Source organism: Coturnix japonica, chromosome 17 (assembly GCF_054131305.1).
Source record: "Coturnix japonica strain WE chromosome 17, WE-NBRP24, whole genome shotgun sequence".
NCBI classification, from domain to species: domain Eukaryota; kingdom Metazoa; phylum Chordata; class Aves; order Galliformes; family Phasianidae; genus Coturnix; species Coturnix japonica.
The window spans coordinates 1,265,488-1,291,605 of NC_140679.1; the positions used below are offsets into that span (position 1 = coordinate 1,265,488).

The window sequence follows — 26,118 nt, forward strand, 5'->3', positions numbered from 1 at the left end:
AATGGGTATCTATGAGGCTCTATGGGGCTCTATGGGGTGGGTTTTGGGGAACTATGAGGTGCTGTGGGGCTCTATGGGGCGCTGTGGGGTGTAATGGGGATCTATGGGGCTCAATGGGGCTCTATGGGGTGGGTTATGGGGTTGTATGGGGCACTATGGGGCTCTAAGGGTGGGTTATGGGGTTGTATTGGGTGCTATGGGGCTCTATGGGGTTCTATGGGCTCTAGGGGGTGTAGTGAGGATCTATGTGGTTCTATGGGGCTCTATGGAGTGGGTTATGGGGACTATGGGGTGTTATGGGGCTCTATGGGGTTGGTTATGGGGTTCTATGGGGCTCTATGGGGCGCTATGGGGCTCTATGGGGTGGGTTATGGGGCGCTATGGGGCTCAATGGGGTTCTATGGGGCTCTATGGGGTGTTATGGGGCTCTATGGGGCTCTGTGGGGTGTAATGGGGATCTATGGGGCTCTATGGGGCTCTATGGGGTCGGTTATGGGGTACTATGGGGTACTATGGGGTACTATGGGGCTCTATGGGGTGTAGTGAGGATCTATGAGGTTCTATGGGGCTCTATGGGGTGGGTTATGGGGTTCTATGGGCTGTTCTGGGGCTCTATGGGGTGTTATGGGGCTCTATGGGGTGTTATGGGGTTCTATGGGGTGGGTTATGTGGTTCTATGAGGTGTTATGGGGCTCTATGGGGTGTTACGGGGCTCTATGGGGTGGGTTATGGGGTTCTATGGGGTGCTATGGGGCTCCATGGGGTGTTATGGGGCTCTATGGGGTGTTATGGGGCTCTATGGGGTGTCTATGGGGCATTATGGGGTGTCTGTGGGGCACTATGAGGTGTCTATGGGGCTCTATGGGGTGTCTATGGAGCTCTATGGGGCTCTATGGGGTGGGTTATGGGGATCTATAGGGTGTAATGGGGATCTATGGGTCCCTATGGGGCTCTATGGGGTGTAATGGGGCTCTATGGGGTGTAATGGGGATCTATGGGGTGGGTTATGGGGCTCTATGGGGCATCCCCCTCCCCCTTTGCCCTCCATTAACATCCGGGTCTTTCCCCTCCTCCCCTCCCCTCCCCTCCATTAACATCCGGGTCTTTCCCGTCCATTAACATCCGGGTCTTTCCCCTCCCCCCCACCCCCTCCCCCCTCCCATCCCCTCCATTAACATCCGGGTCTTTCCCGTCCATTAACATCCGGGTCTTTCCCGGCCATTAACATCCGGGTCTTTCACCTCCTCCCCTCCTCCCTCCCCCCTCCCATCCCTTCCATTAACATCCGGGTCTTCCATCCCCTCCATTAACATCCGGGTCTTTCCCCTCCCCCCCACCCCCTCCCCCCTCCCATCCCCTCCATTAACATCCGGGTCTTTCCCGTCCGCAACATCCGGGTCTTTCCTCTCCTCCTCCCTCCCATCCCCTCCATTAACATCCGGGTCTTTCCCGTCCATTAACATCCTGGTCTTTCCCCTCCATTAACATCCGGGTCTTTCCCCTTTTCCCCCCCTCCCGTCCCCTCCATTAACATCCGGGTCTTTCCCCTCCATTAACATCCTGGTCTTTCACCTCAACACCATCCGGGTCTTTCTCCTCCGCAACATCCGGGTCCTCCCCCTCCCCCTCGTCCCATTCAGCCACATCCGGGTCTTTCCCCTCCCCCCCCTCCATCCGCTTCCGGTATCCTCGCCGGAAGAAGCCGCACTGTGAATATTAATGAGGCGTTAATTAGTCATTAATTAAACAATAATTAATTAATAACCCCCCTTTAATTAATAACCCAACCGTAATTAATAACCCCATCATTAATGACCCCTAATTAGCCTCATTTAATTAATTAACCCCCGTTCGCCCCTAATTAATAATTAATTAGTAATTAATTAGTAATTAATTACTAATTAATTAATCACAACATAATTAAGATCCATAATTAATGACCCCATAATTAATGAGACGTAATTAGCCTCTACTAATTAATTAGCCATCATTAATTAACCCCCGTTAGCCCCTAATTACTAATTAATTACTAATTAATTACTAATTAATTACTAATTGATTACTAATTATTACTAATTAATTAATTAACCCATAATTAATATCCATAATTAATAACCCCATAATTAATGACCCCTAATTAGACTCCTTTAATTAATTAACCCTATTAATTAAGCCCCATTAGCCCCCAATTAACAATTAATAATTAATTAGTAATTAATTATTAATTAATTGGTAATTAATTAATTACACCATAATTAATAATCCCATCATTAATGACCCCTAATTAGCCTCCTTTAATTAATTAACACCCATTAGCTCCTAATTAATATATAATAACTAATTAATTAGTAATTAATTACTAATTAATTACCCCATAATTAATAAAGATCATTAATAACCCGATAATTAATAACCCCTAATTAGCCTCCTTTAATTAATTAGCCCCATTAATTAACCCCCATTATCCCCTAATTAATAATTAATTACTAATTAATTACTAATAATTTCCCCATAATTAATGACCCCTAATTAGTCTCTATTAATTAATTAACCCCCATTAATTAACCCAATTACCCCCAAATTAATAATTAATTAATTGGTAATTTATTTCGAATTAATTACTAATTTATTACTAATTAATTAATTACCCCATTATTAATAACTATAATTAATAATCCCATAATTAATGACCCCTAATTAGCCACTATTAATTAAGTAACCCCCATTAATTAACACACATGGCCCCTAATTAATAATTAATTACTAATTAATTACTAAGTAATTAATTAGCCCATAATTGATAACCATAATTAATAACCCCATCATTAATGACCCCTAATTAGTCTCCTTTAATTAATTAGCCCCCATTAGCCACCAATTAATAAATACTAATTAATCACTAAGTAATTACTAATTAATTACTAATTAATCCCCATTATTACCCCCTTCCTTATCCCCCATTAATTAATTACCCACCTTAATTAATCCCATTAATTAACCCCTCATTAACTCCATTAAATACCCACTATTTGCTCCTAATTAATACTAATTAATCCCTAATTAACCCATTAAATAACCCTTCAATAACCCCCATTAATTAATTAACCCCTCATTAGCCCCATTAATTAATTAACCCATCATTAACTCCATTAATTACCCCCTATTAACTCCTAATTAACCTCTAATTAATCACTAATTAACCCATTAATTAACCCTTCATTAACCCCCATTAATTAATTAACTCCTTAATTAACCCCATTAATTAATTAACCCTCATTAACCCCATTAAATACCCCCTATTTGCTCCTAATTAATCCGTAATTAACCCATTAATTAACCCATTAATCCCGATTAATTACCCCCTAATAATCCCATTAATTAATTAACCCCTCATTAATTAACCCACTATTAGTGACCCCCTCCCCCATCACCTTAACTCATTAATATGCTAATTAATCTAATTAACATGCTAATTAACCCCGCTAATTAATGACCTCCCTTCCCATTCTCCCCTCATTAACTAGCTCCTAATTAACCCCCTTAATTACCCCCCCACTAATTAACCCCCCTATTAATTAACCCCCTCCCCCATCCCCTTAGCTCATTAATATGCAAATTATGCAAATTACCTTGGACAGGAGGACGCCCAATAGGAGCAGCAGCATCACCCCCCCCAATTAACGAGCTCCTAATTAACCCCCTTAATTAATTACACCCCACTAATTAACCCCCCTATTAATTAACCCCCCTATTAATGATCCCCCCATTCCCTTAGCTCATTAGTATGCTAATTAAGCTAATTAACATGCTAATTATCCCCCTAATTAACGACCCCCTACCAGCCCCCATTCTCCATCCTCCCCATTAACGAGCTCCTAATTAACCTCCTTAATTAATTACCCCCCCATTAATTAACCCCCCTATTAGTGGCCCCCCTCCCCCATCCCCTTAGCTCATTAATATGCACATTATGCAAATTACCTTGAACAGGAGGACGCCCAATAGGAGCAACAGCATCACCCCCCCCCCCGGCCCATTAACAAGCTCCTAATTAACCCACTTAATTAATTACCCCCCCACTAATTAACCCCCCTATTAGTGGCCCCCCTCCCCCATCTACATAGCTCATTAACATGCTAATTAAGCTAATTAACATGCTAATTATCCCCCCTAATTAATGACCCCCTATCAGCCCCCCTTCACCATCCTTCCCATTAACGAGCTCCTAATTAACCGCCCTTAATTAATTACCCCCCCATTAATTAACCCCCCTATTAGTGGCCCCCCTCCCCCATCCCCTTAGCTCATTAATATGCAAATTATGCAAATTACCTTGGACAGGAGGACGCCCAATAGGAGCAGCAGCATCACCCCCCCCCGGCCCATTAATGAGCTCCTAATTAACCCCCCTAATTAATTACCCCCCCCACTAATTAACCCCCCTATTAATGGCCCCCCTCCCCCATCTACATAGCTAATTAATATGCTAATTAAGCTAATTAACATGCTAATTAACCCCCCTAATTAATGACCCCCTATCAGCCCCTCTTCACCATCCCCATTAATGAGCTCCTAATTAACCCACCTAATTAATTGCCCCCCCACTAATTAACCCCCCTATTTATTAAACCCCTCTCCCATCTCCTTGGCTTATTAATATGCTAATTAAGCTAATTAACACGCTAATTAATGCCCCCAATTAATGATCCCCTCTCAGACTCCCTTTCCCATTAACGAGCTCCTAATTAACCTCCTTAATTAATTACCCCCCCACTAATTAACCCGCCTATTAGTGGCCCCCCTCCCCCATCCCCTTAGCGCATTAATATGCAAATTATGCAAATTACCTTGGACAGGAGGACGCCCAATAGGAGCAGCAGCATCACCCCCCCCAGCACATTAACAAGCTCCTAATTAACTCCCTTAATTAATTACCCCCCCACTAATTAACCCCCCTATTAGTGGCCCCCCTCCCCCATCTACATATCTCATTAACATGCTAATTAAGCTAATTAACATGCTAATTAACCCCCCTAATTAATGAACCCCTATCAGCCCCCTTCTCCATCCACCCCATTAATGAGCTCCTAATTAACCCCCTTAATTAATTACCCCCCCACTAATTACCCCCCCTATTATTGGCCCCCCTCCCCCATCTACATAGCTCATTAATATTCTAATTAAGCTAATTAACATGCTAATTATCCCTCCTAATTAATGACCCCCTATCAGCCCCCCTTCACCATCCTTCCCATTAACGAGCTCCTAATTAACCGCCCTTAATTAATTACCCCCCCACTAATTAATCCCCCTATTAGTGGCCCCCTCCCCCATCTACATAGCTAATTAATATGCTAATTAAGCTAATTGAAATGCTAATTAACCCCCCTAATTAATGACCCCCTATCAGCCCCTCTTCACCATCCCCATTAATGAGCTCCTAATTAACCCACTTAATTAATTACCCCCCCACTAATTAACTCCACTATTTATTAAACCCCTCTCCCATCTCCTTGGCTTATTAATATGCTAATTAAGCTAATTAACACGCTAATTAACGCCCCCAATTAATGATCCCCTCTCAGACTCCCTTTCCCATTAACGAGCTCCTAATTAACCTCCTTAATTAATTACCCCCCCACTAATTAACCCCCCTATTAGTGGCCCCCCTCCCCCATCTACATAGCTCATTAATATGCAAATTATGCAAATTACCTTGGACAGGAGGACGCCCAATAGGAGCAGCATCACACCCCCATCCCCCCGGCCCATTAACAAGCTCCTAATTAACCCCCTTAATTAATTACCCCCCCATTAATTAACCCCCCTATTATTGGCCCCCCTCCCCTATCTACATAGCTCATTAATATGCAAATTATGCAAATTACCTTGAACAGGAGGACGCCCAATAGGAGCAGCAGCATCACCCCCCCCGCCGCCCCCCCCACGTACATTAAGAGCAATGGGGGGGGGGGGGGCAGCAGCTCCACCTCCGTCGTGCCCTTTAATTAAGGGTTAATTAGTCATTAATTAAGTCATTAATTAAGCCATTAATTAATTAAGTCGTTAATTAAGCCCATAGGTTATCATTGCCCACCAATCCCCATTGACTACAATGGTGGGTTATATAGGGACCCCCCCCATTATTAGGACACCCCCCCCCCATATAAGACCCCATTGGGGTTAATTAGTCATTAATTAAGTCATTAATTAAGCCACTAATTAATTAAGTCGTTAATTAATCCCATAGGTTATCATTGCCCGCCAATCCCCATTGACTACAATGGTGGGTTATATAGGGACCCCCCCCATTATAGGGACCCCCCCCCCATATATAAGACCCCATTGGGGTTAATTAGTCATTAATTAAGTCATTAATTAAGCCATTAATTAATTAAGTCGTTAATTAAGCCCATAGGTTATCATTGCCCGCCAATCCCCATTGACTACAATGGTGGGTTATATAGGGACCCCCCCCAATTATAGGGACCCCCCCCCATATATAAGACCCCATTGGGGTTAATTAGTCATTAATTAAGTCATTAATTAAGCCATTAATTAATTAAGTCGTTAATTAAGCCCATAGGTTATCATTGCCCGCCAATCCCCATTGACTACAATGGTGGGTTATATAGGGACCCCCCCCATTATTAGGACCCCCCCCCCCCATATATAAGACCCCATTGGGGTTAATTAGTCATTAAGTCATTAATTAAGTCATTAATTAAGCCATTAATTAATTAAGTCATTAATTAAGCTTATAGGTTATCATTGCCCGCCAATCCCCATTGACTTTAATGGTGGGTTATATAGGGACCCCCCCCCATTATAGGGACCCCCCTCCATATATAAGACCCCATTGGGGTTAATTAGTCATTAATTAAGTCATTAATTAAGCCATTAATTAATTAAGTCGTTAATTAAGCCCACCATTAATTAAGACCCCCTATAGGGACCCCCCCTCCCATAAAGACCCCATATAGAGACCCCCATTGGGACCCCATATAGAGACCCCCATAAGGACCCCATATAGAGACCCCATAGAGACCCCATAGCCGCCCCATATAAACCCCTATAGGGACCCTACCCCATAGAGACCCCCTATACTGACCCCATAGGGACCCCCCACCCCATATAAACCCCCATCGGGACCCTACCCCTATACTGACCCCATATAAACCCCCATCGGGACCCTACCCCTATACTGACCCCATATAGAGACCCCATAGGGACCCCACCCCTATACTGACCCCATAGGGACCCCATATAAACCCCTATAGGGACCCTACCCCTATACTGACCCCATAGGGACCCCCTATACTGACCCTATATGGATCCCCTATATGGCCGCCCCCATAGGGACTCCCTATAGAGACCCCCATAGGGACCCCCCCCCATAAAGACCCCATATAGAGACCCCATAGGGACCCTACCCCTATACTGACCCTATATGGACCCCCTATACTGACCCCATAGGGATCCCATGCAAAGACCCCATGGTGAACCCCCACCCCATAGACTCCCCATTGGAACCCCATATAGAGACCCCCATAGGGACCCCCCACCCCATATAAACCCCCATAGGGACCCCATATAAAGACCCCATAGGGACCCCGCACCCCATATAAACCCCCATAAGGACCCTACCCCATAGGGACCCCATAGGGACCCCATATAAAGACCCCATAGGGACCCCATAGCCACCCCATATAAACCCCCATAGGGACCCTACCCCATGGGGACCCCATAGGGACCCTCCAGCCCCCATAGAGACCCCATAGGGACTCCCCATAGGGACCCTACCCCATAGGGACCCCATAGAGATCCCATAGGGACCCTACCCCTATACTGACCCCATAGGGACCCCATATAAAGACCCCATATGGACCCCATATAGAGACCCCATAGGGACCCCCCTCCCCATATAAACCCCCATAGGGACCCTACCTCATAGGGACCCCCTATACTGACCCCATAGGGACACCCCACCCTATAGAGACCCCATAGGGACACCCCACCCCATGTATAAAACCCACAGAGACCTTACCCCATATAGAGACCCCATAGGGACCCCCAACCCCATATAAACCTCCATAGGGACCCAACCCTATATGGACCCCCTATATTGACCCCATATAGAGACCCCATAGGGACCCCCTATACTGACCCCATAGGGACCCCATATAGAGACCCCATATAAACCCCCATATGGAGACCCCATAGGGGCCCCATATAAAGACCCCATAGGGACCCCATATAAATACCCCATAGGGACCCATATAAAGACCCCATAGGGACCCCATATAAAGACCCCATAGGGACCCCATATAAATACCCCATAGGGACCCATATAAAGACCCCATAGGGACCCCATATAAAGACCCCATAGGGATCCCCTATACTGACCCCATAGGGACCCCATAGGGACCCCATAGGGACCCCATATAAAGACCCCATAGGTATCCCATATAAACCCCCATAGGGACCACTTATAGAGACCCCATAGGAACCCCATATAGAGACCCCATATGGACCCCATATAGAGACCCCATAGGGACCCCATATAAAGACCCCATAGGGATCCCCTATACTGACCCCATATAGACCCCCTATACTGACCCCATAGGGACCCCATATAAACCCCCATAGGGGACTCTACCCCTATACTGACCCCATAGGGACCCCATATAAAGACCCCATAGGGACCCCCTATACTGGCCCCATAGGGACCCCTATACTGACCCCATAGGGACCCCATAGGGACCCTACCCCTATACTGACCCCATAGGGACCCCATATAAAGACCCCATAGGGACCCCCTATACTGGCCCCATAGGGACCCCTATACTGACCCCATAGGGACCCCATAGGGACCCTACCCCTATACTGACCCCATAGGGACCCCATATAAAGACCCCATAGGGACCCCCTATACTGACCCTATATGGCCCCCTATACTGACCCCATAGGGACCCCATATAAACCCCCATAGGGACCCTACCCCATAGGGACCCCATAGAGATCCCATATAAAGACCCCATATAAACCCCCATATAAAGACCCCATAGGGATCCCCTATACTGACCCTATATGGCCCCCTATATGGCCTATATGGACCCCCTATATGGACCCCCCCCATAGGGACTCCATATAGAGACCCCATAGAGACCCTACCCCATAGCGACCCTATATGGACCCCATATAAACCCCCATAGGGACCCAACCCTATAGAGACCCCCATAGGGGCAGCATATAAAGACCCCATAGGGACCCCCCACCCCATATAAGCCCCCATAGGGACCCTACCCCATAGGGACCCCCTATACTGACCCCATAGGGACCCCACCCCATAAAGACCCCATATAGAGACCCCATAGGGACCCCATAGCCACCCCACATAAACCCCCATAGGGACCCTACCCCATAAGGACGCCCTATACTGACCCCATATAGAGACCCCGTAGGGACCCTATAGCCACCCCATATAAACCCCCATAGGGATCCTACCCCATAGGGACCCCCCACCCTATATAAACCCCCATAGTGATCCAACCCTATAGAGACCCCCATAGGGACCCCATATAGAGACCCCATAGCGACCCTATATGGACCCCATATAAACCCCCATAGGGACCCCATATAAAGACCCTATATGGACCCTATATAAAGCCCCATAGGGACCCTATCCCTATACTGACCCTATATGGACCCCATATAAACCCCATAGCGACCCTATATGGACCCCATATAAACCCCCATAGGGACCCTACCCCATAGCGACCCTATATGGACCCCATATAAACCCCCATAGGGACCCTACCCCATAGCGACCCTATATGGACCCCATATAAACCCCCATAGGGACCCTACCCCATAGCGACCCTATATGGACCCCATATAAACCCCCATAGGGACCCTACCCCATAGCGACCCTATATGGACCCCATATAAACCCCCATAGGGACCCTACCCCATAGCGACCCCATAGGGACCCCATATAAACCCCCATAGGGACCCTACCCCATAGGGACCCCATAGGGACCCCATATAAACCCCCATAGGGACCCCCTATACTGACCCCATAGGATCCCCATAGCCACCCCATATAAAACCCATAGGGACCCCATAGCCACCCCATATAAACCCCCATAGGGACCCCATATAAATACCCCATAGGGACCCCCTATACTGACCCCATATGGACCCCATATAGAGACCCCCATATGGACCCCATATAGAGACCCCATAGGGACCCCCCTCCCCATATAAACCCCCATAGGGACCCTACCTCATAGGGACCCCCATAGGGACCCCCCACCCCATAGACACCCCATAGGGACCCCCCACCCCATATAAACCCCCATAGGGACCCAACCCTATAGAGACCCCATATACTGACCCCATAGGGACCCCCCACCCCATATAAACCCCCATAGGGACCCCATATAAAGACCCCATAGGGATCCCATATAAACCCCCATAGGGACCCCATAGGGACCCCATATAAAGATCCCATAGGGATCCCCTATACTGACCCCATAGGGACCCCATAGGGACCCCATATAAAGACCCCATAGGGATCCCATATAAACCCTCATAGGGACCACTTTTAGAGACCCCATAGGGACCCCCCAACCCCATATAAACCCCCATAGAGACTCTACCCCATAGAGACCCCCTATACTGACCCCATAGGAAACCGTATATGGCCCACCCCATAGGGACCCCATATAAAGACCCCATAGGGACTCCATAGCCACCCCATATAAACCCCCATAGGGACCCTACCCCATAAGGACGCCCTATACTGACCCCACATAAAGACCCCATAGGGACCCCCCACCCCATATAAACCCCCATAGGGACCCTACCCCATAGGGACCCCATAGGGACCCTCCAGCCCCCATAGAGACCACATAGGGACCCCATATAGAGACCCCATAGGGACCCCCCACCCCATATAAACCCCCATAGGGACCCCATATAAAGACCCCATAGGGACCCCCTATACTGACCCCATAGGGACCCCATAGGGACCCCATATAAACCCCCATAGGGACCCTACCCCATAAAGACCCCATATAGAGACCCCATAGGGACCCCATATAAAGACCCCATAGGGACCTAACCCTATAGAGACCCCCATAGGGACCCCATATAAAGACCCCATAGGGACCCTACCCTATAGTGACCCTATATGGACCCCATATACTGACCCCATATGGATCCCCTATACTGACCCCATAGGGACCCCATATAAACCCCCATAGGGACCCTACCCCTATACTGACCCTATATGGACCCCATATAAACCCCCAGAGGGACCCTACCCCATAGCGACCCTATATGGCCCCCTATATGGCCTATATGGATCCCCTATATGGACCCACCCCATAGGGACCCCATATAGAGACCCCATAGGGACCCCCCACCCCATATAAACCCCCATAGGGACCCTACCCCTATAGAGACCCTATATGGACCCCATATAAACCCCCATAGGGACTCCATATAAAGACCCCATAGGGATCCCCCACCCCATATAAACCCCCATAGACCCAACCCTATAGGGACCCCCTATACTGACCCCATAGGGACACCCCACCCCATATAAACCCCCATAGGGACCCAACCCTATAGAGACCCCCATAGGGACCCCATATAGAAACCCCATAGGGACCCCATATAGTGACCCCATAGGATCCCCATAGCCACCCCATATAAACCCCATAGGGACCCCATAGCCACCCCATATAAACCCCATAGGGACCCTACCCCATAGGGACCCCATATAAACTCCCATAGGGAGCCTACCCCATAGGGACCCCCCACCCCATATAAAGCCCCATAGGGACCGTACCCCATAGGGATCCCCTATACTGACCCCATAGGGACCCCATATAAAGACCCCATATAGACCCCATAGCGACCCTATATGGCCCCCTATATGCCCTATATTTACCTGCATCCCGTTGTCGCCCCCTTGTGGGTGATGCTGGAACAGCCCCGAACCGAACCGGAACCACAAACGGGAACATAAATGGGATCGGAACGGGGGCTATGGGGGACATGGGGATATATAGGGACACCATAGCGACCCCATAGTGACCCATAGGGACACATAGGGACCCCATAGAGATCCTCATAGGGACCCCATAGCGACCCCATAGAGACCTCATAGGGACCCCATAGAGACCCCATAGAGATCCTATAGGGACCCCATAGAGACCCCATAGAGATCCTATAGGGACCCCATAGCGACCCCATAGAGATCCTATAGGGACCCCATAGAGACCCCATAGAGATCCTATAGGGACCCCATAGAGACCCCATAGAGATCCTATAGGGACCCCATAGCGACCCCATAGAGATCCTATGGGGACCCCATAGAGACCTCATAGGGACCCCATAGAGACCCCATAGAGACCTCATAGGGACCCCATAGAGACCCCATAGAGATCCTATAGGGACCCCATAGAGACCCCATAGAGATCCTATAGGGACCCCATAGCGACCCCATAGAGATCCTATGGGGACCCCATAGAGACCTCATAGGGACCCCATAGAGACCCCATAGAGACCTCATAGGGACCCCATAGAGACCCCATAGAGATCCTATAGGGACCCCATAGAGACCCCATAGAGATCCTATAGGGACCCCATAGAGACCCCATAGAGATCCTATGGGGACCCCATAGAGACCTCATAGGGACCCCATAGCGACCCCATAGAGATCCTATAGGGACCCCATAGCGACCCCATAGAGATCCTATAGGGACCCCATAGCGACCCCATAGAGATCCTATAGGGACCCCATAGCGACCCCATAGAGATCCTATGGGGACCCCATAGAGACCCCATAGAGACCTCATAGGGACCCCATAGCGACCCCATAGAGACCTCATAGGGATACATAGGGACACATAGGGACACATAGGGACACATAGGGACCCCATAGGGACACATAGGGACCCATAGAGGGACATAGGGACATATAGGGGGACATAGGGACCCCATAGGGACACATAGAGACATATAGGGACATATAGGGAGTCATAGGGACCCCATAGGGACCCTATAGAGATACATAAGGACACATAGAGACACATAGGGACCCCATAGAGATACATAGGGACCCATAGGGACACATAGGGACACATAGAGACCCATAGGGACACATAGGGACATATAGGGGGACATAGGGACCCCATAGAGACCCCATAGGGACACCATAGAGATCCTATAGAGACCCCATAGGGACACATAGGGACACATAGGGACACATAGGGACACATAGGGACACATAGGGACACATAGGGACCCATAGAGACCCCATAGGGACCCCATAGGGACACCATAAGGAGCCTATAGAGGGACATAGGGACCCCATAGGGATACATAGGGACACATAGGGACACCATAGGGACCCATAGAGGGACATAGGGACATACAGGGGGACATAGGGACCCCATAGGGACCCTATAGGGGCACATAGAGACCCCATAGAGTCACATAGGGACACATAGGGATATATAGGGACACATAGGGACCCTATAGAGACCCCATAGGGACCCATAGAGACACACAGAGACCCCATAGGGTCTCATAGGGACACATAGGGGGACATAGGGACCCCATAGAGACCCCATAGGGACCCCATAGGGACCCCATAGGGACACATAGGGGGACATAGGGACCCCATACCCATAGAGACCCCATAGAAACCCCATAGAGACCCATACAGACCCCATAGGGACACATAGGGACACACAGAGACACATAGGGACACATAGGGACATATAGGGACCCCATAGAGGGACATAGGGACACATAGGGACCCATAGGGACACATAGGGATACATAGGGACACATAGGGACCCCATAGAGATACATAGGGACATATAGGGACACATTGGGACCCATAGAGACCCCATAGGGACACATAGAGACACATAGGGACCCCATAGAGGGACATAGGGACACATAGGGACACATAAGGACCCATAGGGACATATAGGGACCCCATAGAGACCCCACAGGGACACATAGAGACCCCATAGGGACCCCATAGAGATCACATAGGGACACATAGAGACACATAGGGACCCCATAGGGACACCATAGGGAGCCTATAGAGATACATAGGGACCCATAGGGACACATAGGGACCACATAGAGACCCTATAGGGGCACATAGAGACCCCATAGAGACCCATAGAGACACATCGGAACCCATAGAGACCCATAGAGACCCATAGAGACCCCATAGCGCCCCACAGCGACCCATAGACACCCCATAGAAACCCATAGAGTCCCATAGGAACCCATAGCTCCCCATAGAGACCTATAGAGACCCATAGAGACCCATAGAGACCGATAGGGACCCATAGAGACCCACAGGGACACATAGGGACACATAGAGACCCATAGAGACCCATAGCACCCCATAGAGCCCCATATCACCCCATAGACACCCCATAGCGCCCCATAGAAACACATAGAGCCCCAAAGAGCCCCATAGCACCTCATAGAGCCCCATAGAAACCCATAGAGCCCCATAGAGCCCCATAGCACCCCATAGAGACCCATAGCACCCCACAGAGACCCATAGCTCCCCATAGAGCCCCATAGGGACCCATAGAGCCCCATAGGGACCCATAGTGCCCCATAGTGCCCCATAGCGCCCCATAGCGCCCCATATCTCCCCACCTGTCCTTGTGTTGGGGGTGTGATGTTGGCGCTCAGTGTCACTCTGCCCCCCAAGTGGGATCCCATGGGGCAGCGGAACAACAGGGGGGGGTTAGGGGGGATGCAGCCCTATAGAGGGGGGGAATGTGGGGCTCAGACCCACAGCCTGCCCCATAACCACCCCATAACTGCCCCATAACCACCCCATAAGCACCCCATAACCACCCCATAACCACCCCACAACTGCCCCATAGCCGACCCATAACAGCCCATGCCCCATAACCACCCCATAACCACCCCATAACTGCCCCATAGCCGACCCATAACAGCCCATGCCCCATAACCACCCCATAACCACCCCATAACCACCCCATAGCCACCCCATAGCCACCCCATAACAGCCTTATAACCCCAGAACCGTCCCATAACCCCATAGACACCCCATAACAGCCCATGCCCCATAACCACCCCATAACTGCCCCATAACTGCCCCATAACCCCATAACTGCCCCATAACCACCCCATAACAGCCCCATAACCCCAGAACCATTCCATAACCCCATAACCAACCCATATCCCCCATATCCACCCCATAACCACCCAATATCATCCCATGAACACCCCATAACTCACCATAACAGCCCCATATCACCCCATATCCACCCATATCCCCCATATCACCCCATAACCGCCCTATATCCACCCCATGACCCCACCTTCTCCAGGCCCCATAGCGGCTCCATATCACCCCACATCCACCCCATATCACCCCATAACCGCCCCATATCTCCCATATCACCCCATAACCACCCCATATCACCCCATAACCACCCCATATCACCCCATAGCTGCCCTATATCCACCCCATAACCACCCCATACCCACCCCATAACCACCCCATATCCACCCCATACCACCCCATATCCCCCCATAACCACCCCATATCCCCCATAACCACCCCATAACACCCCACTGACCCCATAACCACCCCATATCACCCCATAACCACCCCATATCACCCCATAGCTGCCCTATATCACCCCATAACCACCCCATATCACCCCATAACCCCCCATATCCCTCATAACCACCCCATAACCACCCCATAGCCCCCCATAACCGCCCCATAACCACCCCATAACCCCTCTGACCCTATAACCACCCCATATCCCCCCATATGACCCCATAACCACCCCATATCACCCATAACGACCCCATAACTGCCCCATAACCACCCCATATCACCCCATAACCCCCCACCGACCCCATAACCACCCCATAGCCCCCATATCCACCCCATATTCCCCCATATCCACCCCATATCACCCCATACCCACCCCATATCCCCCCATAACCACCCCATAACCCCCATATTACCCCATAACCACACCATATCCCCCATATCCACCCCATATCCACCCCATATCACCCCATAGCCGCCCTATATCCACCCCATAACCACCCCATACCCACCCCATAACCACCCCATATCCACCCCATACCACCCCATATCCCCCTATAACCACCCCATATCCCCCATAACCACCCCTTATCCCCCATAACCACCCCATATCCCCCATAACCACCCCATATCCCCCTATAACCACCCCATATCCCCCATAACCACCCCATATCCCCCATAACCACCCCATATCACCCCATAACCACCACATATCCCCCATATCACCCCATAACCACCCCATATCACCCCATAACCCCCCATATCCCTCATAACCACCCCATAACCACCCCACATCCACCCCATATCCCCCATAGCCACCCCATAACCCCCTCATAACCACCCCATATCCCCTATAACCACCCCATATCACCCCATAGCCGCCCTATATCCACCCCATAACCCCACCTTCTCCAGGCCCCATAGCGGCCCCACATCCTTCTGTCCCCGCAGCTCTTGGCACTCGGCTCCATTGTCCTGTATGGGATGGATGGTGACCCCAAACCCGCCCCCATCACCCCACACTTATGGGGCCGCCGCTCTGAGACCCCCTTCCCTGCCCTATAGATGGGTGGGGGGATATGGGGTGGTTATGGGGTGGTTATGGGGCAGTTATGGGGGGATATAGGGTGGTTATGGGGTGGTTATGGGGTGGTTATTGGGAGATATGGGGTGGTTATAGGGTAGTTATGGGGTGGTTATGGGGCGGTTATGGGGGGATATGGGGTGGCTATGGGGTGGTTATGGGGTGGTTATGGGGGGATATGGGGGGATATGGGGTGGCTATGGGGTCATATGGGGGGATATGGGGTGATAGGAGGTGGCTACGGGGAAATATGGAGTGGTTATGGGGTGGTTATGGGGAGATATGGGGTGGTTATGGGGTGGTTATGGGGTGGTTATGAGGGGATATGGGGCGGTTATGGGGGGATATGGGGTGGCTATGGGGAAATATGGGGTGGATATGGGGGGAATATGGCCTGGTTATGGGGTAGTTATGGGGTGCTTATGGGGAGATACGGGGTGATATGGGGTGGTTATGGGGGGATATGGGGTGATATGGGGTGGATATGGGGTGATATGGGGTGGTTATGGGGAGATATGGGGTGGTTATGGGGAGATATGGGGCAGCTATGGGGTCACTATGGGGTCTCTATGGGGTCTCTATGGGGCAGCTATGGGGTCACTATGGGGTCTCTATGGGGCAGCTATGAGGTGGTTATGGGGTCTCTATGGGGTCTCTATTGGGCAGCTGTGGGGTCTCTATGGGGTTGCTATGTGGTCTCTATGGGGCAGCTATGGGGTAGTTATGGGGTCTCTATGGGGCAGCTATGGGGTCACTATGGGGTCTCTATGGGGCAGCTATGGGGCAGCTATGGGGTCTCTATGGGGTCTCTATGGGGCAGCTATCGGATCTCTATGGGGCAGCTATGGGGTCTCTATGGGGCAGCTATGGGTCCCTATGGGGTCTCTAAGGGGTCCCTATGGGTCTCAATTGATCTCAATGGAACTCAATGGATCTCAATGGAACCCTACGGGGTCTCTATGGGGCAGCTATAGGATATCTATGGGGTCACTATAGGGCAGCTATGGGGTCTCTATGGGGCAAGTATGGGGCAGCTATGGGGTCTCTAAGGGGTCCCCATGGGTCTCAATGGATCTCAATGGAACCCTATGGGGTGTCTATGGGGCAGCTGTGGGTCTCACCATGGTGACACTGGGGCTCCATTCCATGCTGTGGGGCAGCTTATGGGGCAGCTATGGGTTCTCTATGGGGCAGCTATGGGGTCTCTATGGGGCAGCTATGGGATATCTGTGGGGTCACTATAGGGCAGCTAGGGGGCAGCTATGGGGCATCTATGGGGTCTCTATGGGGTCCCTATCGATCTCAATGGAACTCAATGGATCTCAATGGAACCCTATGGGTCTCTATGGGGCAGCTATGGGGTCTCTATGGGGACCCTATGGGTCTCTATGGGTCTCAATGGATCTCAATGGAACCCTATGGGATCTTTATGGGGCAGCTATGGGGTCTCTATGGGGTCTCTATTGGTTCTCTAAGGGGCAGCTATGGGGTCTCTATGGGGCAGCTGTGGGTCTCACCATGGTGACGCTGGGGCTCCATTCCATGCCGTGGGGCAGCTTGTGGGGCAGCAGCAGGAAGGAGCTGAGGTTGAGTTGGGGGGCACCGGGGGGAGGGGGGAGAAGAATCTGAACCTGGACGGGAACATGAATGAATGGGGGGGGGGGGGGGGAAGAATGAATGAATGGGGGTAAGTTATGAATGGGGGGAGGAAATGGGGTATGGGGGGATATGGGGTCATATGGGGTGGTATGGGGGGATATGGGGTGGTTATGGGGGGCTATGGGGTCATATGGGGTGGTTATGGGGGGATATGGGGTGGTTATGGGGTGGTATGGGGGGATATGGGGTAGTTATGGGGTTGCTATGGGGTAGTATGGGGTAGATAAGGGGAGATATGGGGTTATGGGGTGGTTATGGGGGGATATGGGGTAGTTATGGGGTGGCTATGGGGTAGTATGGGATAGATAAGGGGGGATATGGGGTAATGGGGTGGTTATGGGGGGATATGTGGTGGTTATGGGGTAGTATGGGGTAGATAAGGAGAGGATATGGGGTTATGGGGTGGTATGGGGGGATATGGGGTGGATATGGGGTGGCTATGGGGTGGCTATGGGGCAGATATGGGGGGATATGGGGTGGATATGGGGTGGCTATGGGGTAGTATGGGGTAGATAAGGGGAGGATATGGGGTAGTTTTGGGGTCATATGGGGTAGTATGGGGTAGATAAGGGGGGATATGGGGTTATGGGGTGGTTATGGGGGGCTATGGGGTCATATGGGGTGGTATGGGGTAGATAAGGGGGGATATGGGGTTATGGGGTGGTTATGGGGGGATATGGGGCAGTATGGGGTAGATAAGGAGAGGATATGGGGTTATGGGGTGGTATGGGGGGATATGGGGTGGTTATGGGGTGGCTATGGGGTAGTATGGGGTAGATAAGGGGGGGATATGGGGTAGTTATGGGGGGGCTATGGGGTAGTATGGGGTAGATAAGGGGGAGATAAGGGGTTATGGGGTGGTTATGGGGGGATATGGGGTCATATGGGGTGGTATGGGGGGATATGGGGTTATGGGGTGGCTATGGGGTAGTATGGGGTAGATAAGGGGGGGATATGGGGTTATGGGGGGATATGGGGGGATATGGGGTAGTTATGGGGTGGCTATGGGGCAGTATGGGGTAGATAAGGGGGGGATATTGGGTTATGGGGGGATATGGGGGGACATGGGGTAGTTATGGGGTGGCTATGGGGCAGTATGGGGTAGATAAGGGGAGGACATGGGGTTATGGGGTGGTTATGGGGGGATATGGGGTAATATGGGGTGGTTATGGGGGGATATGGGGTAGTTATGGGGTGGCTATGGGGTAGTATGGGGTAGATAAGGGGGGATATGGGGTTATGGGGTGGTTATGGGGGGATATGGGGTCATTATGGGGTGGTATGGGGGGATATGGGGTTATGGGGTGGCTATGGGGTAGTATGGGGTAGATAAGGGGGGGATATGGGGTTATGGGGCGGTATGGGGGGATATGTGGTAGTTATGGGGTGGCTATGGGGTAGTATGGGGTAGATAAGGGGGAGATATGGGGTTTTGGGGTGATTATGGGGGTATATGGGGTCATATGGGGAGATATGGGGTCATATGAGAGGATATGAGGGGGTATGGGGGGGATATGGGGTTGTTATGGGGTCATGGGGGGGATATGGGGTGATATGGGGTAGTTATGGGGTGGCTATGTGGTAGTATGGGGTAGATTAGGGGAGGATATGGGGTTATGGGGCGGTTATGGGGTGATATGGGGTAGATAAGGGGAAAATATGGGGTTATGGGGTGGTTATGGGGGGATATGGGGTCATATGGGGTGGTTATGGGGTGGCTATGGGGTAGTATGGGGTAGATAAGGGGAGGATATGGGGTTATGGGGTGGATATGGGGGGATATGGGGTCATATGGGGTGGTTATGGGGGGATATGGGGTGGTTATGGGGTGGCTATGGGGTAGTATGGGGTAGATAAGGGGGGGATATGGGGTTATGGGGTGGTTATGGGGGGATATGGGGTCATATGGGGAGATATGGGGGGATATGGGGTAGATAAGGGGAGGATATGGGGTTTTGGGGTGGATATGGGGGGATATGGGTAGTTATGGGGGGGCTATGGGGTAGTATGGGGTAGATAAGGGGGAGATAAGGGGTTATGGGGTTGTTATGGGGGGATATGGGGTGGTTATGGGGTGGCTATGGGGCAGATATGGGGGGATATGGGGTGGATATGGGGTGGCTATGGGGCAGTATGGGATAGATAAAAGGGGGATATGGGGTTATGGGGTGATATGGGGGGATATGGGGTCATATAGGGGGGATATGAGGTAGTTATGGGGTGGCTATGGGGTAGTATGGGGTAGATAAGGGGAGGACATGGGGTTATGGGGTGGTTATGGGGGGATATGGGGTAATATGGGGTGGTATGGGGGGATATGGGGTAGTTATGGGGTGGCTATGGGGTAGTATGGGGTAGATAAGGGGGGATATGGGGTTATGGGGTGGTTATGGGGGGATATGGGGCAGATATGGGGTGGTTATGGGGGGATATGGGGTAATATGGGGTGGTATGGGGGGATATGGGGTAGTTATGAGGTGGCTATGGGGTAGTATGGGGTAGATAAGGGGGGATATGGGGTTATGGGGTGGTTATGGGGGGATATGGGGTCATTATGGGGTGGTATGGGAGGATATGGGGTCATATGGGGTGGTTATGGGGAGATATGGGGTAGTTATGGGGTGGTATGGGGGGATATGGGGTCATATGGGGTGGTATGGGGGGACATGGGGTAGTTATGGGGTGGCTATGGGGCAGTATGGGGTAGATAAGGGGAGGACATGGGGTTATGGGGTGGTTATGGGGGGATATGGGGTAGTTATGGGGTCATATGGGGTAGTATGGGGTAGATAAGGGGAGGATATGGGGTTATGGGGTGGTTATGGGGTCATATGGGGTGGTTATGGGGTGGCTATGGGGTAGTATGGGGTAGATAAGGGGAGGATATGGGGTTATGGGGTGGTTATGGGGGGATATGGGGTCATATGGGGTAGTTATGGGGGGATATGGGGTGGCTATGGGGTAGTATGGGGTAGATAAGGGGAGGATATGGGGTTATGGGGTGGTAAGGGGGGATATGGGGTGGTTATGGGGTGGCTATGGGGTAGTATGGGGTAGATAAGGGGGGGATATGGGGTTATGGGGTGGTTATGGGGGGATATGGGGTGATATGGGGTAGTTATGGGGTGGCTATGTGGTAGTATGGGGTAGATTAGGGGAGGATATGGGGTTATGGGGTGGCTATGGCTTAGTATGGAGTAGATAAGGGGGGATATGGGGTTATGGGGTGGTTATGGGGGGATATGGGGTAGTTATGGGGTGGTATGGGGTGATATGGGGTGGTATGGGGCAGTATGGGGTAGATAAGGGGGGATATGGGGTTATGGGGTGGTATGGGGGGATATGGGGTAGTTATGGGGCAGCTATGGGGTGGTTATGGGATGGTTATGGGGTCACTATGGGGCAGTTATGGGGCAGTTATGGGGCGGATATGGGCAGTTATGGGGTTGATCACCTGGTAATGGTGCCTCAGTGTTGAGCTGTGGGTCTGGCCGGGGGTGAAGTTGAGATATGGGGTGGAGTCCTCCAGCCTAGGGGGGGGGAAATGGGGGTCCTTATAGGGACCCCATGGGGGTCCCCTATAGGGTCACTGTGGGTCCCTATGGGGTCGTTATGGGTCTCTATGGGGTCACTATGGGTCTCTATGTGTCCCTATGGGGTCCTTATGGGTCCCTATGTGTCCCTATGGGGTCCCTATGTGTCTCTATGGGGCTCTATGTGTCTCTATGGGGCTCTATGGGGTCTCTATGGGTCCCTATGTGTCTCTATGGGGCTCTATGTGTCTCTATGGGGCTCTATGGGGTCTCTATGGGTCCCTATGTGTCTCTATGGGGCTCTATGTGTCTCTATGGGGCTCTATGGGGTCTCTATGGGTCCCTATGTGTCTCTATGGGGCTCTATGGGTCTCTATGGGTCCCTATGTGTCCCTATGTGTTTCTATGTGTCCCTATGGGTCCTTATGTGTCTCTATAGGTCCCTATATGTCCCCATGGGTCCCTATGTGTCCCTATGGGGTCACTATGTCTCTCTGTGTCTCTCTATGTGTCCCTATGGGTCCCTATGAGTCTCTATGGAGTCTCTATGGGGTCACTATGGGTCTCTATGGGTCCCTATGTGTCCCTATGTGTCCCTATGGGGTCCCTATGTGTCCCTATATGTCCCTATGGGGTCTCTATGTATCTCTATGGGTCCCTATGTGTTCCTATGGGGTCTCTATGTATCCCTATGTATCTGTATATGTCCCTATGTGTCCGTATGTATCTCTATGGGGTCCGTCTATGTGTCCCTATGTCCCCATATGGGGTCTCTATGGGGTCCCTATATTTCCCTATGTCCCCCTATGTCCCCCTATGGGGTCTCGATGGGGTCTCTATGTGTCCCTATGTGTCCCTGTGTGTCCCTATGGGTCTCTATGGGTCCCTATGGGTCCTTATGGGTCCCTATGAGTCCCTATGGGTCTCTATGGGGCTCCTATATGTCCCTATGTGTCCCTATGGGGTCCCCATGTCCCCCTATGTCCCCCTATGGGGTTCCTATGTCCCCCTATGTATCTCTATGTGTCCCCATGTCCCCCTATGGGGTCTCTAAGGGGTCTCTATGGGTCCCTATGTATCTCTATGGGGTTCCTATGTGTCCCTATGTGTCCCTATGGGGTCTCTATGGGGTCTCTATGTATCTCTATGGGTCCCTATGTGTCCCTATATGTCCCTATGTGTCCGTATGTATCTCTATGGGGTCTCTATGGGGTCCCTATAGATCCCTATGTGTCCCTATGACTCTCTATGTCCCCCTATGGGGTCTCTATGCGGTCTCTATGGGGTCTCTATGAGTCCCAATGTCTCTCTATGGGCCCCTATGTATCCCTATATGTCTCTATATGTCCCCATGTCCCTCTGTGTGTCCCTATGGGGTCCCTATGTGTCCCTATATGTCCCTATGTGGTCTCTATGGATCTCTATGGGGTCCCTATGGGGCCTCCTATGTCCCCCTATGTATCCCTATGTGTCCCTATGTGTCTCTATGGGATCTCAATGTGTCCCTATGTGTCCCTATGTATCTCTATGTGTCCCTATGGGGTCTCTATGTGTCCCTATATCTCCCTATGGGGTCCCTATGGGGTCTCTATGTGTCCCTATATCTCCCTATGGGGTCCCTATGGGGTCTCTATGTATCTCTATGTGTCCCTATATGTCCCTATGGGTCTCTATGGATCTCTATATGTCCCTATGGGGTCTCTATGGGTCCCTATGTCTCTCTATGGTCCCTATGTGTCCCTATGTCCCCCTATGGGGTCTCTAAGGGGTCTCTATGGGTCCCTATGTATCTCTATGGGGTTCCTATGTGTCCCTATGTGTCTCTATGGGGTCACTATGTATCTCTATGTGTCCCTATAGATCCCTATATGTCCCTATGTATCTCTTTGTGTCCCTATGTGTCCGTCTGTGTCCCTATATCTCCCAATGGGGTCCCTATGTGTCCCTATGGGGTCCCTATGTCTCTCTATCTGTCCCTATGTGTTCCTATGTCTCCCTCTGTGTCCCTATAGATCCCTATGTGTCCCTATTTATCTCTATGTCCCCCTATGTGTCCCTATGTGTCCGTATGTATCTCTATGTGTCCCTATGTCCCCCTATGGGGTCTATATGGGGTCACTATGACTCTCTATGTCCCCTTATGGGGTCTATATGGGGTCACTATGACTCTCTATGTCCCCCTATGGGGTCTCTATGGATCCCTATATCCCCCTATGGGGTCTCTATGTCCCCCTATGTCCCCCTATGTGTCTCTATGGGGTCCCTATGTGTCTCTATATGTCCCTATGTCTCCCTATGGGTCTCTATGGGTCTCTATATGTCCCTATGTATCTCTATGTATCCCTATGTCCCCCTGTGGGGTCTCTAAGGGGTCTCTATGGGTCCCTATGTATCTCTATGGGGTTCCTATGTGTCCCTATGTGTCCCTATGGGGTCCCTATGTATCTCTATGTGTCCCTGTATGTCCCTATGGGGTCTCTATGGGGTCTCTATGGAACCCTATGGGTCCCTATGTGTCCCTATATGTCCCTATGGGGTCTCTATGGGGTCTCTATGTATCTCTATGGATCCCTATGTGTCCCTATATGTCCCTATGTCTCCCTATGGGGTCCCTATATGTCCCTATGTGTCTGTATGTATCTCTATGGGGTCTCTATGGGGTCCCTATAGATCCCTATGTGTCCCTATGACTCCCTATGTCCCCCTATTTGTCTCTATGTGTCCCTATGGGTCCCTATGAGTCTCTATATCTCTCTATGGGGTCCCTATGTGTCCCTATGGGTCTCTATGGGGTCTCTATGTGTCCCTATAGATCCCTATGTGACTCTATGGGTCTCTATGGGGTCTCCATGGGGTCCCTATGTGTCCCCATGTGTCCCTATATGTCCCTATATCTCCCTATGTGTCCCTATGTGTCCCCATGGATCTCTGTGGGGTCTCTATGTGTCTCTATGAGGTCCCTATAGATCCCTATGTGTCCCTATGTGTCCCTATGTGTCCCTATGTATCTCTATGTGTCCCTATGGGGTCTCTATGGGGTCTCTATATGTCTCTATGTTTCCCTATGTGTCCCTATGGGTCCCTATGGGTCTCTATGTGTCCCTATGTGTCCCTATATGTCCCTATGACTCTCTATGTCCCCCTATGTATCTCTATATATCTCTATGTGTCCCTATGTCCCCCTATGGGGTCTCTATGGGGTCTCTATGGGTCTCTATGGGATCTCTATGTATCTCTATATCCCTCCATGTCCCCTATGTGTCTCCACTCACCACGTGACCGCGGCTCCCACCCGGTACCGCACGGGGGCGCTCCAGAGCAGCGAGTTGTCGGACACCGTGAGACGGGATTCAGTGGGGCTGGAACGGGGAGAAACGGGGTTACGGCCCCATAGGGACCCATAGGGACACATAGGGACACATAGGGACACATAGAGACCCATAGGGACACATAGGGACACATAGGGACACATAGGGACACATAGGGACACATAGGGACACATAGGGACACATAGGGACACATAGGGACCCATAGGGACACATAGGGACACATAGGGACACATAGGGACCCATAGGGACACATAGAGACACATAGGGACACATAGAGACCCCATATAGACCCATAGAGACCCATAGGGACACATAGGGACACATAGGGACACATAGGGACACATAGGGATACATAGGGACACATAGGGACACATAGAGACACATAGGGACACATAGGGACATATAGGGACACATAGGGACACATAGGGACACATAGAGACACATAGGGACACATAGGGACACATAGGGACACATAGGGACCCATAGGGACACATAGGGACACATAGAGACCCATAGAGACCCATAGAGACCCATAAGGACCCATAAGGACCCATAGGGACCCATAAGGACCCATAGAGACCCATAGAGAACCATAGGGACCCATAGGACCCATAGAGACCCATAGAGACCCATAGGGACCCATAGGGACCCATAGGGACCCATAGGGACCCATAGAGACCCATAGAGACCAATAGGGACCCATAGAAACCCATAGAGACACATAGGGACCCATAGAGATCCATAGGGACCTATAGGGACCCCATAGAGACCCATAGAGACCCATAGAGACACATAGGGACCCATAGAGACTCATAGAGACCCATAGGGACACATAGAGACACATAGAGACACATAGGGATACAT

The 26,118-nt window shown here is 50.7% G+C and overlaps 1 protein-coding gene across 1 annotated transcript in view; it reads right to left on the reverse strand.

Annotated features, from left to right (window-relative positions):
* Positions 1-1,527: 1,527 nt before the first annotated feature.
* The window catches only part of LOC107307310 (integrin alpha-L-like), a 40,094-nt gene continuing 15,503 nt past the window's right edge, over positions 1,528-26,118 (reverse strand). Inside the window, exons 7-14 of the mRNA XM_085518626.1 lie at positions 25,198-25,284; positions 21,847-21,922; positions 18,251-18,364; positions 16,556-16,624; positions 14,710-14,817; positions 11,963-12,058; positions 5,889-6,002; positions 1,528-1,707 (exon numbers count right to left, since the gene is read on the reverse strand). Coding sequence (XP_085374752.1) covers positions 1,528-1,707; positions 5,889-6,002; positions 11,963-12,058; positions 14,710-14,817; positions 16,556-16,624; positions 18,251-18,364; positions 21,847-21,922; positions 25,198-25,284 — 844 coding nt within the window. The remainder of the gene's footprint in view (positions 1,708-5,888; positions 6,003-11,962; positions 12,059-14,709; positions 14,818-16,555; positions 16,625-18,250; positions 18,365-21,846; positions 21,923-25,197; positions 25,285-26,118) is intronic.